Source organism: Schistocerca cancellata, chromosome 9 (assembly GCF_023864275.1).
Source record: "Schistocerca cancellata isolate TAMUIC-IGC-003103 chromosome 9, iqSchCanc2.1, whole genome shotgun sequence".
NCBI lineage: Eukaryota > Metazoa > Arthropoda > Insecta > Orthoptera > Acrididae > Schistocerca > Schistocerca cancellata.
Genome location: NC_064634.1, coordinates 3,602,914 through 3,622,153, shown reverse-complemented (window position 1 = coordinate 3,622,153; position 19,240 = coordinate 3,602,914). Strand labels below are relative to the sequence as shown.

Genomic DNA, 19,240 nt, shown 5'->3' with positions numbered 1-19,240 from the left:
TACTAGGGATAATAAATGTATTCAGAGAGGCAGTATGTGAGTTGGTAGCTGTCTTCATTTATCATGTACTGAGTTGTAATTTTGAAGATACACTCCTGGAAATTGAAATAAGAACACCGTGAATTCATTGTCCCAGGAAGGGGAAACTTTATTGACACATTCCTGGGGTCAGATACATCACATGATCACACTGACAGAACCACAGGCACATAGACACAGGCAACAGAGCATGCACAATGTCGGCACTAGTACAGTGTATATCCACCTTTCGCAGCAATGCAGGCTGCTATTCTCCCATGGAGACGATCGTAGAGATGCTGGATGTAGTCCTGTGGAACGGCTTGCCATGCCATTTCCACCTGGCGCCTCAGTTGGACCAGCGTTTGTGCTGGACGTGCAGACCGCGTGAGACAACGCTTCATCCAGTCCCAAACATGCTCAATGGGGGACAGATCCGGAGATCTTGCTGGCCAGGGTAGTTGACTTACACCTTCTAGAGCACGTTGGGTGGCACGGGATACATGCGGACGTGCATTGTCCTGTTGGAACAGCAAGTTCCCTTGCCGGTCTAGGAATGGTAGAACGATGGGTTCGATGACGGTTTGGATGTACCGTGCACTATTCAGTGTCCCCTCGACGATCACCAGTGGTGTACGGCCAGTGTAGGAGATCGCTCCCCACACCATGATGCCGGGTGTTGGCCCTGTGTGCCTCGGTCGTATGCAGTCCTGATTGTGGCGCTCACCTGCACGGCGCCAAACACGCATACGACCATCATTGGCACCAAGGCAGAAGCGACTCTCATCGCTGAAGACGACACGTCTCCATTCGTCCCTCCATTCACGCCTGTCGCGACACCACTGGAGGCGGGCTGCACGATGTTGGGGCGTGAGCGGAAGACGGCCTAACGGTGTGCGGGACCGTAGCCCAGCTTCATGGAGACGGTTGCGAATGGTCCTCGCCGATACCCCAGGAGCAACAGTGTCCCTAATTTGCTGGGAAGTGGCGGTGCGGTCCCCTACGGCACTGCGTAGGATCCTACGGTCGTGGCATGCATCCGTGCGTTGCTGCGGTCCGGTCCCAGGTCGACGGGCACGTGCACCTTCCGCCGACCACTGGCGACAACATCGATGTACTGTGGAGACCTCACGCCCCACGTGTTGAGCAATTTGGCGGTACGTCCACCCGGCCTCCCACATGCCCACTATACGCCCTCGCTCAAAGTCCGTCAACTGCACATACGGTTCACGTCCACACTGTCGCGGCATGCTACCAGTGTTAAAGACTGCGATGGAGCTCCGTATGCCACGGCAAACTGGCTGACACTGACGGCGGCGGTGCACAAATGCTGCGCAGCTAGCGCCATTCGACGGCCAACACCGCAGTTCCTGGTGTGTCCGCTGTGCCGTGCGTGTGATCATTGCTTGTACAGCCCTCTCGCAGTGTCCGGAGCAAGTATGGTGGGTCTGACACACCGGTGTCAATGTGTTCTTTTTTCCATTTCCAGGAGTGTATTATAAGGAGGTGAATTGCATCTCACTTATTTACGTGGTGGTGTGAATGAGAATGAGAAGTTAATTTTCAGCAGCTTTATATGCAGCCTGTAAGGAGGCAAAGTCTGAGCCAGGTTGGAGGAAGAAGGCACATGGATTCAGGGCACATGGATCCAAGGAAGGGAGGACAGATACCACTTTATGGGAACAGAGGTACGGTGAAGTATAACAAAACAGCACACAGCCCAAGCCAACCCGAAACACTTCACGATTGCATCTTTCTATCTGGTGTGGTAAAAATTAACAGGAATTTTTTTCGTAAGGTGTCTTTATTTATTCATCAACATCAACTTGTCCCCTTCAAAGTAATTCCCCTCAGATATAAAACACTTGTGATGGGACATTTTCCAATTTGGAAGTGCTTATGGACCTCACTTTTTGTTATGGCATTCAGCTCCTTCGGTGATTTTGTTTTTATCTCATCTGTGGTGGCAAAACAACCTCCTTTCATGTTTCCTTCCAGCCTTGGGAATAGAAAGACATTGCAGGGGACTGTGTCTGGCAAATATGGTGGCTTAGGCAACATAACTAGTTTGTTTCTTGCCAAAAAATCATGAACAAGCATTGATGTGTGAGTGGGAACATTATCGTGATGCAATTTCCAGAGTGGCTTAGCCACAATTCTGGTTGTTTTCTTCTGACTGCTCCATGCAAAAGGCAACTTTAAGGTGGTATTCCTTATTGACCATATGACCATAAGGCAGGAACTCATGATGTTCTATCCCATTGTAATCAAAGAAAACAGTAAGAAGAAACCTTCAAATGTGCTCAAACTTGTCAAATTTTTTTCAGTCTTGGCTCTTGAGGCACTTTCAATTGGGGTGATTGGGCCTTGGTTTCAACATCAGAGCCATATACCTATGTTTTATCACCTGTTTTAACCTTCTTTAGAAGTTCTGAATCATTGTTGACTTCATTCAGCTGTTCCTGAGTGATGTCTGTGTGACATCAGGTTTGGTTGAATTTTCAGAACAAACTTTACTGCTACACATTTCATGCCCAAAACTTCTAAAAGAATTTGCTTGGCATAAGGCAAAGGATATGCCAACACCATCAGCGAGCTCTCTGATGATGATTCGGTGATTTTCCAGAGCTATTTTTTTTACTTCTTTGACATTGTCGTCAGTAATTGATGTGCTAGGGCGACCAGGGTGGTTGTCATCAACATCCTCTCGATCCTCTCTGAAAAGTTTATAACACTCATAATCTCTTGTCTTACTCATAGCAGGTTCACTAAGAGCTGCAGTCAACATTTTGAATGTGGTGCTGCAATTTATTCCATTTTTCAAGAATAATTTAATACAAATTCTTTTATCTTTCTTTTTCATAAGTAAAGATTCCCCGAGCACACAAAGACGTGCATAACCTTTTCAACTGTCGACAATAAACTAAATACTCAAAACAGCTGAAAATGTAAATGTACACCAGGAACATGTGTACCAACAAGATAAGAAAAAGTTTTGAAAATCAGATGTATAAACCCTGAAATTAAAAAATTCCCATTACTTTTTGATAACACCTCATATATCCATTTGTTCTTTGATAATGTATATTTTAGTAAACGATATATAGTGCTATACAACATGTCAGTATTTAAACATATCTTTCTAACCTCTCAATCTCTATTGTAAAAGTTTTTTTTCTTCTTAAAAATGTATGAATAAATAAATAAACTGCCATGAAAGATGAGGCAACTGTCTGTAATCAAGAAAATGTGTTAAAATCAAGCAGTTTAAACATGAAGAGTCAAGCAGTATATTGCTCCCTCCTACGTATATCTCGCGAAGAGACCATGAGGATAAAATCAGAGAGATTAGAGCCCACACAGAGGCATACCGACAATCCTTCTTTCCACGAACAATACGAGACTGGAATAGAAGGGAGAACCAATAGAGGTACTGAAGGTACCCTCCGCCACACACCGTCAGGTGGCTTGCGGAGTATGGATGTAGATGTAGATGTAGAAGAAGAAGACTGGGCTTGTGCAGTTTACAGAACAAGACATGTGCTAATCCCCAGCTTTTTGAGTAAGGGCTGAGATATTTCAGTTTTATGCCTCTGTATCCTGGTGCAGGAAAACTGGGAAATAACACACTAAAAATTTTGGGAGCATAGTGCTTTTAAAAGGGATAGTTACAAATTGAAATTTTCTTAGGAATAGTAAGCATAATAATGTATGTGATAAAATATTTTATTACTATAGCCAAAAATTTGATTTTATATTCACTTACAGTTCATTTACAGTAGCAACATATAAATATTTATGTGACCGAACAATTTTTTTTTCCAACTGCTACATTTGCAGTCTTCACATGAGCCCCATAATTACAAATGAGCCTTTTCTATAGTATTATATAATAGGGCAATGCAAAATGAAAGAGAGAAGACTCACAAACACCCAAAACTGTTGTAACTATCGAAGAGTGAAATGCGAACTGTTTTACTTGTCATTTTACAGTTTATTTGGTATGACCAGTTTGAACTGAAGTTGAATTCATGCTATTTAAAAATATTATTTGCAGTAATTTATTCTTATCAAAAATGGAGGCAGTGGTCGTCATTTAGCACACTTTCGCTTCTTTCCAAAATGGCATTATTTTATATACAAGGTAGTAAAATTCAGTATATTGCATGTTTTGGTAATATTTATATTAAATTTGTATTGAAATTTATGTTGTGACTTCTTTGCAAAACATTCCAAGAATCTATTGACCGATATCACACCCTGGGAGCTTCTGTTCTTCAGTAGAGGTACTATTATATACAATTCAAAGTAACAGCTGAACCATTAGTTGGAATTCTTTACTTAATTAACCCTACAGTGAATGCTTTCTGTGTGTGGTCAGCCAAGGAATAGCCAGCCATCGAAGAAAGTCAGAGCTCTTCCATAAAAAGTATGTCACAGTATATTCTTCTTTCTTAATTCCTTTTTGTCTAGCTTGATTTACATTTAAACTTTCATAATTTCTAATATGGAGCACTACTGCTCACGAGCATGTGACACACTAGTTTTAGATGCTAGTGTTTTGTGCACAACTGCTGCCAGCCTCAGAGACACAACAGTGTTGTGTGAATTGCTTTAGCGGCCCTTGCTGGTTGAATATCAAGTTATAATGTCAGTTTGTTTATTTGTTTTGAAGTGAGTGATTGTCTAGCAGGTGGTCCATTACAAGCAGTACCTTTGGCCCACTGGAAAAGAAGTTTTACATGGGATGGAGTTTGCCTCTTTACCTTTTGTAGATACTTTGTACAAAGCACACAGAAAATTAGACCAATAGTACACTGATTTCAGTAGCAGGAACAGCATGACAGAATGTTCATTTTACACTTTGGATAAACATGTGATAACCTTTGCAATACTCTATTATTAACATCATTAATGTACAATAAGGACTTACTGTGATACTAAATCTACATATTGTCTGAAAAGGTATGTTTACAAATTTTTCTTCTTTATCAGTAAACATAATGTCAAATTATACCTTGGTGATATAAGACAAAACTCATTACAGCAAATGGGGGTTTGTTTGCAATACAATCCATAAACTGTTTATTTACATACAAGAAATGAGATACCTAGCTTTGGAAGTTTCTGAGTTGAATCATATAGGATTCCATTATTATATACACTTTTAGAGACATTGGCTGTACAGTTCAGTTCCTCTGTATTCTATTCATTTATTGAAATGTAGAGGCGCAAACTTGCTTGTTAAAAAAAGAAGAAAAATGTTTTCACAACCGACACTTCACAAATATCTGTTTTTCCATGTACCGTTCATTCGGAAAGACTTAAACATGACTGTTACCTAGAGTAACACAAAAATCACAGTGTAGCATGAGGCAGTGGACTCCAGCACTCGTTGCGTGATGCTGGCGAGCCCGTGCCTTCGTCGCTGTACGGTTCGGTCTTCTCGTGCCGATACAGGGAGACCGGAGAGGATCGCTGCTGCGGCTGAGGTGACGGCTGATGGTACTCGGGAGCTGGGGCCGTCGTGGGCTCGTCTGCTATGAGCGGCAGGAACTCTGTTCCCTGGAAGACATTTCAATTTTTATTCTGCCTTTTTTTATTTTGATTAGGACTGGAGTTTTGAAATCTCATTTGAGACTGAGCAAAAGTAGGCTTGTGATGTAACATACTAATGAAGTAATGTTTGAGGAAACAGAAAAAGCAGCCAAGAAAGGGTGTGTATGTGTCGGGTAACTCTCTTCTAACCTCCAAGCTCTACAAACATTCCCATACATACCAAGCTGTAATAGTATTCTTGGAAGAGAGACTGGTTAGGCACATCTCAGGGGTCTCTCCCAGAGTAAATTTTTAACTCTGAAGTAGGTAGTGCCTTTGTGAAACATTCTGACGGGTGAGTACTATACGCCATACTGGGACTTAAACCTGGACCTTTTCCTTTTGTCGGCACTGCTCTGACCCACTGAGCTATCAAAGGATGACTCCTTGCTTCAAGATATTTTAGTCTAGTGCAGTACACAGCAGACCTGTGCTGAATTTGTGACAGCAAGGTCACTCAAGAGAGCCAATGATCTGATTCCCAGTCCCACTCTGGAGACAGTTTTAATTTGTTAGGTAGTTATGAAACTATGCACTGGGAAAGTTCTTTTGATTGGCCACTGTTTATGAAAAGTTTTTAGCTTCGCACTCCTTTGTATTACATGCATCAACTTTAATTGTTAGATTAGTTCTGTATGATACAGCATGGTGTTTCTGTTTTTGTTGATGCCACTGTGTGAAGAAAGAAGAGATTGTTTTGGTGATATACTGTTCCTGAAAATCACTAAGTGAGTTACGGATCTCACTGTGTTCGTCAGACACGTCATTATTCTGAGGCAAGCTGTGCTGTAAGTGGCCCTTGATATCCTGGATACTGGGAGAGAGATGATGTCTGAGCTGCTCCCATACATGTTCCATCAGGAACACATCTAGGAATGTTGCTGTTCATAGGAGTACTTCAACATCACACAGACAGTTCATAGAGACATGCCATGCACGGAGGAGCCATGTGCTTTTGGAAAATGGTACCACGACAGTGTCGTATGAGATACAGTGCGTGAGGATGTATGATATCCCTGAGGTAATGTGGTACCATCAGAGTTATCTTGTTCACTATCAGCTGTCCCCTGAAGTCGTACCAGATGGTTTCACACAAACATGATGCCAGAAGTAAAACCAATACGACTGTCAAAAACAGTGAAAGGATGTAACCTCTTCCCAGGTAGTCGGCATAGTTCCCAACAACAGTCATGCAGGGTAGTGCAGAACCGTGACTCATCGCTGAATATATTCCAATGCCATTCAGTAGCAGTCTGGTTATGGTACCACTCCGAACACAACCGTTTGTGTTGTGGTGTTAATGGGAGTCTACACACACAGGGTGCTAATTCCGTAGTCTGGCTGCTACAAGTCTTGAACCAGTGATGCTAGATGACACAGAGTGTTGCAGGGAATCCATTACACAGTGTTGGACAGTAGGTGCAGATGTGAAGGGGTTACAATGAGCTCGGTGCACAATATTGCAATCCGTCCTTGTGGTGTTCAGATTATTCCATAGGAACCTTGACAAAAAGTGTGCCTGCTCTCACATCTCCGTGCAGTCCGACATTGGGTCACTGTTGTTTGTTGTTGTTGTGGTCTTCAGTCCTGAAACTGGTTTGATGCAGCTCTCCATGCTACCCTATCCTGTGCAAGTTTCTTCATCTCTCAGTACCTACTGCAACCTACATCCTTCTGAATCTGCTTAGTATATTCATCTCTTGGTCTCCCTCTACGATTTTTACCCTCCACACTGCCCTCCAATGCTAAATTGGTGATCCCCTGATGCCTCAGAACATGTCCTACCAACCGGTCTCTTCTTCTCGTCAAGTTCTGCCACAGACTCCTCTTCTCCCCAATCCTATTCAATACTTCCTCATTAGTTATGTGGTCAGCATTCTTCTGTAGCACCACATTTCGAAAGCTTCTATTCTCTTCCTGTCCAAACTATTTATCGTCCATGTTTCACTTCCATACATGGCTACACTCCACACAAATACTTTCAGAAACGACTTCCTGACACTTAAATCTATACTCGATGTTAACAAATTTCTCTTCTTCAGAAACGCTTTCCTTGCCATTGCCAGTCTACATTTTATATCTTCTCTACTTCGACCATCATCAGTTATTTTGCTCCCCAAATAGCAAAACTCCTTTACTACTTTAAGTGTCTCATTTCCTAATCTAATACCCTCAGCATCACCTGACTTAATTCGACTACATTCCATTATCCTCGTTTTGCTTTTGTTTATGTTCATCTTATATCCTCCTTTCAAGACACTGCCCATTCCGTTCAACTGCTCTTCCAAGTCCTTTGCTGTCTCTGACAGAATTACAATGTCATCGGCGAACCTCAAAGTTTTTATTTCTTCTCCATGGATTTTAATACCTACTCCGAATTTTTCTTTTGTTTCCTTTACTGCTTGCTCAATATACAGATTGAATAAAATTGGGGAGAGGCTACAACCCTGTCTCATTCCCTTCTGAACCACTGCTTCCCTTTCATGCCCCTCGACTCTTATAACTGCCATCTGGTTTCTGTACAAATTGTAAATAGCCTTTCGCTCCCTGTATTTTACCCCTGCCACCTTTAGAATTTGAAAGAGAGTCGGGTCACTTTCACACCCGAATGCCCCACAAATCAGGATACTGCATGATCTGGCCGGCCAGCCAAATGGAGCCCCACAGGGAGGCCCTTCTCAAACTCTTTCAGGTGCTGATAATGATGTCTCATACAAGTACACAGCATCCCTGTGTCCCTCACAATGAGCACTCAACATCTAATGCTGTTCACACCTGTTATATATGCTACCGGACCTGCTAACAACATTAATGCACTCTGGTGGAAGTTCTGCCCGTTACAGAGAATTATATCTTTAACCATTTACATACCCACCAATGGAGTGCAGGTTTACAAAATTTCATGGACATCTGACTGTGTCTCGTAGGTGTATCACTGTTTTTGTCAGTCAGTGCACATCAGCACTCTGCATGAGCACGGCCACCTCATCATCAGCAGCAGCTGCAACAGCAGCTCTTTTAAATCCATTGCTGGACAGATGCCTCCAACTGACTTTTACAAGCTTTATGGTCCTCAGTTATGGGCGTACATGCTCCTCCATTTTTCCTAACATCACTAGACACCCATTTTCCATTAAATCATCATCTCATGTTCATTTTCCATTAAATCATCACCTCAGCCTCTTCCTAACTCTTTGGATCCAGCAAAGAACTTCGTTGCTCCATCCAGCGTTTGTTCGTGTCCCACCCAAGTAAGTTTTATTTTTGTTAGTCACAGTTACACTGCAGTCCACTGTCTGGTCCGTTTGCAAGTCTCCTGTCTCAAAAAACATGGGTTCCTTCAGTAGCTGCTGAGCTACTATAAGATACCGAATTTTTTCCATTAAAAGTTCATGCCTCACTGTCATATGTCAAAACTGGTTGATTGCAATCTTTATGTTTCATACACATCAGAATTGCACATTTGAAAATACTAGTTAGTGTACCAAAAAAAATTTTTTCGTCCTTTTTATTCTTGTTATTTCTTTACCTCGGCCATTATTGCACACAGAAATTAGTTTAAATGCAGGTGTACTCAACTGAAGCACACACTGATTGTTCAGTTGAGGTTACTATGAAATGACTGAAACATCTCCAGTATGTTTGTGGAAACTCACTAAATGAAATTTAAAAAAATAAAATATGTTGTAATTTAGGTACTTCATTAGTCAGAAAGTACAAGCTTCCACATAAAACAGATAAAAAAGCCCCTTGACTTTGAGTGATATAACTACACTTTTTTTAAGAAGAAATTAACTTCATTGGACACTCTGAATCACTGTTCATTGTGGCTCACCTGCACTCACTCATGCATGGAGCATGCCTCCATCCTTGCTACCATCCCTATTTTCCTTTCCCTGTTGCTTCATAGCCTGGGTTGTGAGTAACTGAATCTCCTTTCCCTTCTTCCCTTTCTTTCCCCTCTCTCCTCCCTGATGAAGGAACATCTGTTCCGAAAGCTAGGAATGTAATTTTTGGTTCTGTTTTATGTGTATCTATCGGCTGTACTGAGCTGAGGTAAGTACTGGCCAGCCCCTCTATCTCTTTGTTAGTATTTGAGTACTGTTCATATATGTTGTACACCAAACACGTTTTTTAACATTGTAAATTACATTTTACAAAATGGATAATATTGAACAGAATAAATAATTAAAACAGACAGTATTGCATATTAATATTTACTTGATTATATTGATTTTTTTCCAAAGAATACTGTTACTTATGTATGTAACTATAAAACCTGTTTACAGCATGCTACCACTTGTCACCCAGCTCTACAACAAACTTGGCTGTTGTCTTGTAGATAACACATTGTTTTAATCATTGAATCTAGATACAGTCTTCAGATAACCTCACTACCTGCTCTTTCTACAAGTTAAGTTTTTATTTCTCTTTCGAACTGGTTTGTTGATTTTAGATTGGAGCTTGTTGAATATCTTCACACCAGAGCACAAAAGTCCACTCTAAACAGCAGACAAAGCAACAAACTCTACATTAAAATTATTTTTGTGTCTCATGTTGTGATCCCGTAAATCATAGCTCAGGTGAAAGAGGAGTAAATGTTTTGAGATGTGAGCAAGGATTCCGAACAGAAAAGAAAAAAACATTTATCCTTTATGAATGTGGAACACTGTGACCGTTATGAATAAAGGTTTCTGGAAGGTACTGCAACCAGTTGCCTGTTGTTTTATTCTTCCACTTTAATTTACCACAACGGGTTCTGAATCGCCTAGCGATTCATCATCAGATGGCATATATTTTTTGTATGTTTGCAGCATTGCAGAATTATTAGTATCCACAAAACCCCCATAATGCTGCAAACATACAATAACTATGTACCATCTGATGAATCACAAGGCAATTCGAAACCGGTCATAAAAAAATAAAAATTGAAGAACAAATCAAAAGGCAACTGGTTGCTGTAATTTCTGAAACCTTTCTTAAAGAGACCTCTGCACAGTGTGTAATTATCTATTTTACACAATACTCTTACTGCTCAACTCTGTATTTACTTGCACTATGCATAAGGCAATGGACACTGGTGAGCTAAGTCAATACTTTTGTCTGTAGTTCAAGGCAATGAGATATGCTTCTAATTATAACGGCAAAGGTGCTGAATTGTGCTTGTTGAGGTCGAGAAAAGTATCCTTTATGGCTTTAGCTTCGGTTCCTGAAAGGTTAAGGCTCTTTGACAAAAGTGGTTTTTGCTGAGCTACTGAGGCAACTCGCTGGAGAGCAAAGGACTGTATTTCATTCACACATGCAGTCTGCAGTTTTATTTTCATATTTATTTTTCCCATATCAGAATTGATGGGAACAGAAGAGTTAATAAACTAACGAAATCAATAAGGAATAATAATAAGGTAAATCAATCAATTTCTCAAACAATGTGTATTAGTGAAGAATTTATATTTCAGTCCTTGTTATTCTACAACCGCTGTTTTAGTCACTCTGACACATATCTTTAGAGTTCTTTAAACAAGGCTTTATAATTGCAATTAATTTCTGTAAATCCAGTGGAAATCAAACAGCTGTACGAACATAGTAAAAATCCATCATCATGATCAATTTTCAGCTTGTGTGCATAAAAAAATGTGTTGTATGCATCAAAATTAATTTCATAAAATATTTTTAAAACCAAATCTGTTTTCCACTGAATCATGGGAAGCAACACTGAATTGCTCAAAGATCATATTCATCAACTGTTGTCAGTGCTATGAACATATTTGATTCAAATGATTATGTGGTAAGTATTGTTCTTCTAGCTGCTCAATGGAATGTGAGGATATATACCAGAGTGAGTAAAAGAGTGACTGTAAAATGAGCAGAACTAAAATTTTTATTCTTTACTAATCCAAGGTGTTTGAGAATTTTTGTTTATCTTTTATTTATTTATTTATTTATTATCATCCCAATGATCACATTTGTGATATAGGATTTGTCAGGGTACATTTTAACAACTATATAATATCTTTACAAAATTTGTATCTGTGCTGAATTCATACTAATCTATCTTATGTTTAATACAATATACAACTAATAAGTGTTTTTATAACATAATTTATTATGCACTGATGTAATTTCATTTGTCACATTAACTTAAACATATATTTTATACAGTTGCGCAGAGATATTCACTTATGCTGTAATAGCATTTGTCAAGCATGTGGTTCTTTAGAACAGTTTTAAATTTATCCTCATTTTCCAGCTCTTTGATATGTTTTGGTAGTGCATTAAAAAGTTTGATGCCTTGATTACATACATGTTTCTGGCTTCGGGTCCTTGTTACAGCTTGTATGTGGAGATCTTTACATTGCCGTGTATTGTAATTATGGAAGTCTGTATTGGTTTTCATTTTGTCCTGATTTCTCTTGATCACCAACAGACATTTCAGAATGTATAATGATGGAATTGTTAAAATTTTCAATGCTTTAAAAAGGGGCCTACAATGTGTTTGAGGTGGGCTGTGGGTCATTATCTGAATAGCACGTTTTTGCAATTTGAAAATCTCATTTAGACGACAATTTGTTTTTCCCCAGAATACTATCCCATAGGATGCAATGGACTGAAAATAGCCAAAATATACTAATCTGGTACAGTCATTACTACAAACTCTTGAAATTATTCTAAGCACAAAACATGCTGAATTTAGTTTTAGTGCTAAGTTCACCACATGGTCCTTCCAATTAATCTTCTCATCAATGTGCATACCCAGGAATTTTGCACACTGTACTCTTTCAAGTTGTTTGCCCTCCATGGTGGGATTTAGGTCGTCCTGTTCACTTATTTTTCCATATTGCACATAATTAGTTTTTTTTGCATTCAGTGTTAGCTTGTTAGCACTAAACCATTTTTGTATATCTTGTAGGACATGGTCCACAGTACTGTGCAATGACTGCTTCATATCACTAACTATTAAACTAGTATCATCAGCAAATAACATGATTCTAGCTTTTCTCTCTGACACCTGAATATCATTAATGTAAATGAGGAACAGCAAGGGGCCTAATACACTTCCTTGAGGTTATTCCTTGCCGATTGATTTACATTATTAAAACTCCTATTCCCACCAATTCTGATACAGAGAAAAATATAGATGAAAAAAGACTGGAGATTGCTTGTAGGAACATAGTTCCTCCAGTTCCCAGCCAGTTGCCTCGGTTGCTCAGCCAGCATCACTTTTGTCGAAGGGCATTAAACTTATGGGTACATGACTAGAAGCCATAAAAGGTTCTTTTCTGGATTTCTTGGAAAATATGAGTTTGTGTGGTGATGAAAAGTATTCAATTTTCACTGTTTTGTTGATCTTGTTCATTTTCAGTTGACAGCCTATCATGAACATTATGGGTTATTTTCCTGAAAGTGGGAGGAGGGTTTTGAGTAAAAATGTCTTACAGTCCTTCATTTTATGTAGGGCACAAGCAACACCCCAAACATGAGTCAAATTTGTTGGCCATGTCTGAAGCCTTCCCCTTGTAAGTATAATTTTGTGTTCCATATCATCAAAACCTTTGGCAAAGTCACAAAATATATTAATAGGATAATTTTTCTTGTTTAGCTCTGTCAGTTCTACATTTTTATTCAGTTTTTTTAATTGTTAGAGAATGGAAACATTTATGGAATATGTTTATGATGTCAAAAGGAAACTACTGTAAAACTGAGAAACGCTATTCATTTTTTTTCTTTTCTACCATACTTATTTTACAACCATTTTAGGAGTAAATAACAGTGTCTCAGTTAACAAATACTTCAAAATAGCAATACGTGTACTTATTATTGGACAAAATGTTATTATAAATGATATATTTCTGTGCGATTAGGTTGTATATTGCACCACCTCCGCTAAATACTGAGTTATACTAAATTTGGTTTCAATTCGTTATTCTCTAACAATGCTTAAAGATGTTTACCTACATGTATTTAAAGAAATTTTATTTAAATAGCCAAAAATATTCCCAACATTAACAGTAAGCTTCAAGGGATTGCATTTTATTCTCAGTCAAATTTTACAAAATAATTTAATGATAAATGTAGGTTTGATTTTATTCTCACCTGATAGTGCTGGTGGTAAGGTGACCCTTGGCCTGCCAGGTCCATTGTTCCTAGATGGTGCCAAGTAGCATATCCCGCGGACGGTGGGGGAGGTGGTGGTGGTGTCCCCAGGGAGTGAGTGGGTGGTGGTGTCGAGCTTCCGGGCACCGACCACGCCCCACTGCTTCCGATGTTTGCTGAAGGTGAGCTCATCGGCTGTGGTGATGTGATTGACCACGCAAAACTTGTCGGTGGGCTGAACATGCTTGCAGTTGTCGACTGCGGCTCAGAGTAGGTGACTGCCACAGAAGAATAATCGTTTGTTGTGAAGCAGTCGGTCATCCTACATTTACTTATCAGCACATAAATTCGATTATTTTAGCAGAACTTCTGGATATTAGTGAATGTATGCATGGATGATAAAATGAGTTTTCTTAAAGTCATTTTAATTTTTAAATAAATCTCTACTGCTACTATAAACCTAAATCTTAGCAAAAAATAACTGCTGTGTTTGGTTGTCTGGGAAAATTTCTGAGCAGCTGCAACAATTTATAGTTGACTTCCTTTCCAATGTACTACTTATGTTGCTTCTACTCCCTTGTATCCTGTCTCCCTAGCTTATCACATCATCATTGCTCTAGTTCAGTCTGTGTTACACTGCCATTTTGGTTATAAATTTATCTGCAACAATTAATTCTGTGTAACCAAAATTTGTTTCCATCCTCCTTGAATGTAATTTTTTCATTCTATCTTCATGTTTGTTACTTATTTCTCTTTCATATATGGTGATTTTATGAGATGTTTTTTACTAAGACACAATTCAACATTTTTAGTGAAGTAGGTAGTCTTTTATGAATGGCAATGGGTTCTAAGTCTGGCGTAAGGCAAACAATGTTTAGTTGTATCTCAGTATTTTTAAATGTTTACCACACTTATCTCAAACTGTTTTAGTTGATCTGATGGTAATCACACTAATGTGTGTACCCAAAGAATCAAATACAGTAAAAGAATCAAAATCTACAAACGAAAATATTGTGGAATATGTTCTTAGGTATGGTACTATTCAGGTACATGGAATAGTGACCATTCCAAAATAGGTCAATGATTATAATTGGCAAAGGAAGTTTTACTTTATTCGTGAAAGATTTATATTGTCAACACAATAGAAGCATATACAGTTATGTGAAATGAACAGTAATAAATGAGAAGGAAGAGAATACATGTAGGTAAATGTCTTTAAGCATCATTAGGGAATAATGAATTGAAACTGAATTTAGTATCTGTTTTTAAGGATAATATCCTACTCTCGTGCATGTGACATGATCTCAAGTCAAAGGGTGTAAGGTGCTTATGGAAACACATGAATTATTATTTCAATGGCCAATATGTTTATCTATGTAGTAACGAGCTGAGTATTAACATTGAAACAAGCACTAGCATATGAAGTGTTTGTCACTGCTCCAATTTTGATTTGTTACTTCATTTCTGCTTTCGAAGCAGACAGTAGGGTGAAGTGTGTGATGTATAATGCCTCACTAGATTCGAGGGTAACTGCACTACTAATTAAATATGTTACTGAGGATAGCACAATTAAGGCTGAATATCAAAATATCATTATGTGCATATGATTACATTAGAGTCAGAGATTTGAATGTTCCCAAGGTATCTAATTCCTTCCATTGGGATCAGGGCAAGATAATTCTGGGAAATGCTTGTACCATCTCATGGCACCTCTGCCAGCAAGTTCACCTCACAACCAACTGAAGGCAAAAGTCATATGGCTCTTGAGGATGAACTGCTGAGAGTGAAAGATGAATGCTTGGGAGTGCAGTATATAACTGTGATAGTCTGGCCAAAGTATGGTATCACATACAGAAGAGTTGCAGGTATTTCAGGCATAGGACCAAAGATTGGGGTTAAAATGCCCATATTCTAAAAAATTCACCATTAGCAAACCCAACAAGAAGTCTTGGAATAAATGCAACTATTATAATGTAAAAAAAGATAGCATGGATGTAAATTTGTAACTTGAACTGTGTAAAGTGCAACTAAACAAAGATCAGCAATTAATGTTGCTTTTGAAATTAACAGTCATAATCTACATGACACATCTCTGCAGGGATTAAGTTGATTATCTACTCAATAGATATGTGCAGTGGATGTGAATGGCAGCTAGAAACTGGTGTACTGAAGAAGAGTATCACATATATTGGGATAGAATTGAAGATAGTAATCAACAGAATAACATATCAGACACTGCAACATAAATGGTTCTATGTTGCCCAATCACTGTCATGACCTTCCCAAGAACAAAGATGAAGATGAAAAGGATGACTTTATAAAATGTGGGAGAGCGTCATATCATCTTTATCAAAGAAGAAGAAGAGAGGTTTTTTTTATATCAGAGTGAGGAAAGAAGAAATGTTCTGAAAAACAACAAAGGGAAAAAATAAGTACAATGGTTTACTTCTCTCACAAGCACTGTTTACCCGTAGATTCCCCTCTCAAGCATTGTGATTGTTTCTATCTTTCCCTTTATATTACATTTTAGAGACTAATCATTTGAAAAGTCACTCATAATTCCCCAAAACAGTCAATTTTGTAGATACGGGGTAACCTCTAATAGATAAATTTATACAACATTACAACATATTTAAACATCTGCTTCATATGGTTCCACTATTACCTGCATCCTACAGTTGGGTCCATTCATTCCACGATTCATTCATTCATTGCCTTCCACACATTCCATCAAGGAGAATCTACAGGATTATTGAATCAGTCAAGCTATACATTGATAAAAGACAAGCAAACCATAGAAATTTGATCTGTATACTGTATTAAAACTGCTTAGTGACATTCATGGATGTGCCATCTGAATTTAATCAAATGTATTAGAATGAAAATTGCATCTTCTTGTATACTATAGAGCTGCTGTTTATCTGTTATTACTAGCTTAATGTACATGCACTTGTTTGAAGAATATTCTGAACAATTAGAACAAATGAATTGGCCACCCAGATCACCCAACATGGAACACCCAAACACATAAGTGGCATAATCGAGAAGTCAGTTTGTGCAAAAAATCGTGCAACAGCAACACTTTTGTAGTTGTGGACGGCTATAGAGGCAACATGGTTCAATATTTCTGCAGGGAGCTTCCAATGAGCTGTTGAATCCATGTCAACTAAACTGCTGCACTGTGCTGAGAAAAAGTAGGTGTGACACGATGTTAGGAGCTGTCCCACAAGTTTTGTCGTTTCAGTGTATAAATGATTACAATGGTATTTTTCAAAGAAATTTATTTTTTAGGGTTCCATAACTCAATCAGTAAAAAAGGGGCCGCTATAAGACCACTTTCTTGTCCACCTACGTCTGTCAGCATCCCTTTTTCTCTGAAGCTGGTCGATGTATGTCACATACTAAGTTCTACTGTCCCTTGGCAGTGTGAAAAATTTAAGCTTCTAAGTCAATACAGTCAAAAGATACAGCTATTTGTGTTGCATATCTTGATACTTGAAAACTCACTCATCAAAACTTACAGGGTACTTCCTGTTAACTTAGAATCATGAAATTTGACAAGAAGCAAGGTTTCACAGTACCAGTAAAGGAAAAAAATCTGAAAAATTTGAATTTGTAACTATATCACATAAAAATATTTTTGCCATTTGTTGTTCAACTGTCTGTCTGTCTGTCTGTCCCTTTTCCTGAGGAACAGGTACAGGCATCAAGTTCAAATTTATATCACATACTGCAGTCTACAGTCCCTTAGATGTGTAAAAAAACAAAGTTAAGCTTCTAAGTAAATGAAATCAAAAGGTATGGCCATACATCTCACATATCTTGATACTCACAAAATGAATTGTGGAAACCTAGAATTGAAATATCTTTATATACATCTTGGGGATCATGGTCTATCAGTAAGGCATGCACCTGGAAACTGCATAGGATTGAGCCTCAGTGTGACTACAGTTTTTCCTGTCTTTATTTTAAACTAGCCTTCCCATCTCAGTGAGGTGAGAAATCACCAGAAACGATGAGTGGTTCGGACTTAATGTTAAACTGTTGGTGCCATTTCTCCTGTTGGATGACTGAGGTAGGTTAGGGACACACAAGCTGCTGAAGTGGCGTCCAGTAGAAGTACCTGCACCAGGCCAGCGAGGTACATGAAATCATTATTATTATCTACACACATAATTAAGTTTGTCAACAAGAAAGTCCAGGAATGCCACAATAACATTTGTCAACTCCAAGGAGGCATATGACTCCACGGATAGAGAAACACTCTTTGACCCACTGAAAGAACTGAAGGTCGACAACAAGACCAGAAAGCTAATCCAGGAAACATTAACAAGTACAACACCCAAAGTGAAGTTTATGGGAGAGATCTCAGAGCCATTCAAAATCAAGACAGGAGTGAAACAGGTAGATGGCCTGTCCCCCATTCTGTTTAACTCTGTTATGGAGAAAATAATTGGGACATGGGATAAAGGAGTCAATGGGGTAAAGGTGGGGAGACAGAAGGATAGAACCATCAACATAAAATGTCTGACTTTTGCTAATGATATAGCTGTCATAACAAATAACAGAAAAGTAGCCAAAGATGCTCTAGAGACAACACGAAACCTGAGCCAAAACAGGACTACAAATCTCATATGAAAAAATGCTGTGCATGAAGACAAAATCCTACAGACAGACACCCACTGGTAATGAAGTATGGAAAGATAACACAAGTAGAAAGTTTCATATGCCTGGGAGAGATTACACAGAAAACAAGGCTGCACTCAACATCCAATGAAGAAATGCTCACCAAACTACAAAAATCATACAGACTTACATGGAACCATTACAACAAAAGAAGTGTTTCCTTCAATACCAAATTAAGTCACTATAGTAGAGTAGTCTTACCAGAGGCCTTGTATACCTCAAAAACATCAGTAATCAAGAGAAGAACGAAAATGAAGGAGACGGAAAAAAAGAGGGGAAAATACTGAGAATGATCTATGGGCAAGCTTAGAGAGAGGAGATCTGTATACAGAGACTGATAAAAGAACTTTACAGATAGACAGACAATTACAAACAACATCAGGAAAAAAGGGCAAAGTTCTTCAGATATATACATATGATGAATGAAAACAGACTGACCAAGAAGAGTTTTAGTATAGTGACAACTAATACAGTGAAAACCAACTGGATAAAGGAAATTGTGGAAGACCTCATGAAACTGAACATCTTCAACAAGAAATGACAGACGGGGAGAAATACATACACAAAATCAGAGAACAGAAGTTTCAGCAAACACCCAAAAAGAAGAAAACAGGAAAGAAGTGAACAGAACAGAGGAAGAAGGAACACAGTGAGTATATAAGATATTTTTGGGAATAGAAAAAAATACCATGAGAATTGATTGTGCTTTAATGCTCACCTTGTGGAGGAATAAACAGTAATACTAATACTACTACTACTACTACTACTACTACTACTAATAATAATAATAATAATAATAATAATAGTAATAATAATAAAGTTTGAACTACTACTACTACTACTAATA

The 19,240-nt window shown here is 38.6% G+C and overlaps 1 protein-coding gene across 1 annotated transcript in view; it reads right to left on the bottom strand.

The window, feature by feature from the left end:
* Positions 1 to 5,206: 5,206 nt before the first annotated feature.
* Positions 5,207 to 19,240, bottom strand: part of LOC126100670 (T-related protein-like) — a 212,426-nt gene continuing 198,392 nt past the window's right edge. The window contains exons 7-8 of the mRNA XM_049911290.1: positions 13,708 to 13,985; positions 5,207 to 5,583 (exon numbers count right to left, since the gene is read on the bottom strand). Of these exons, the coding sequence (XP_049767247.1) occupies positions 5,377 to 5,583; positions 13,708 to 13,985 (485 nt within the window). The 3' untranslated portion in view covers positions 5,207 to 5,376. The remainder of the gene's footprint in view (positions 5,584 to 13,707; positions 13,986 to 19,240) is intronic.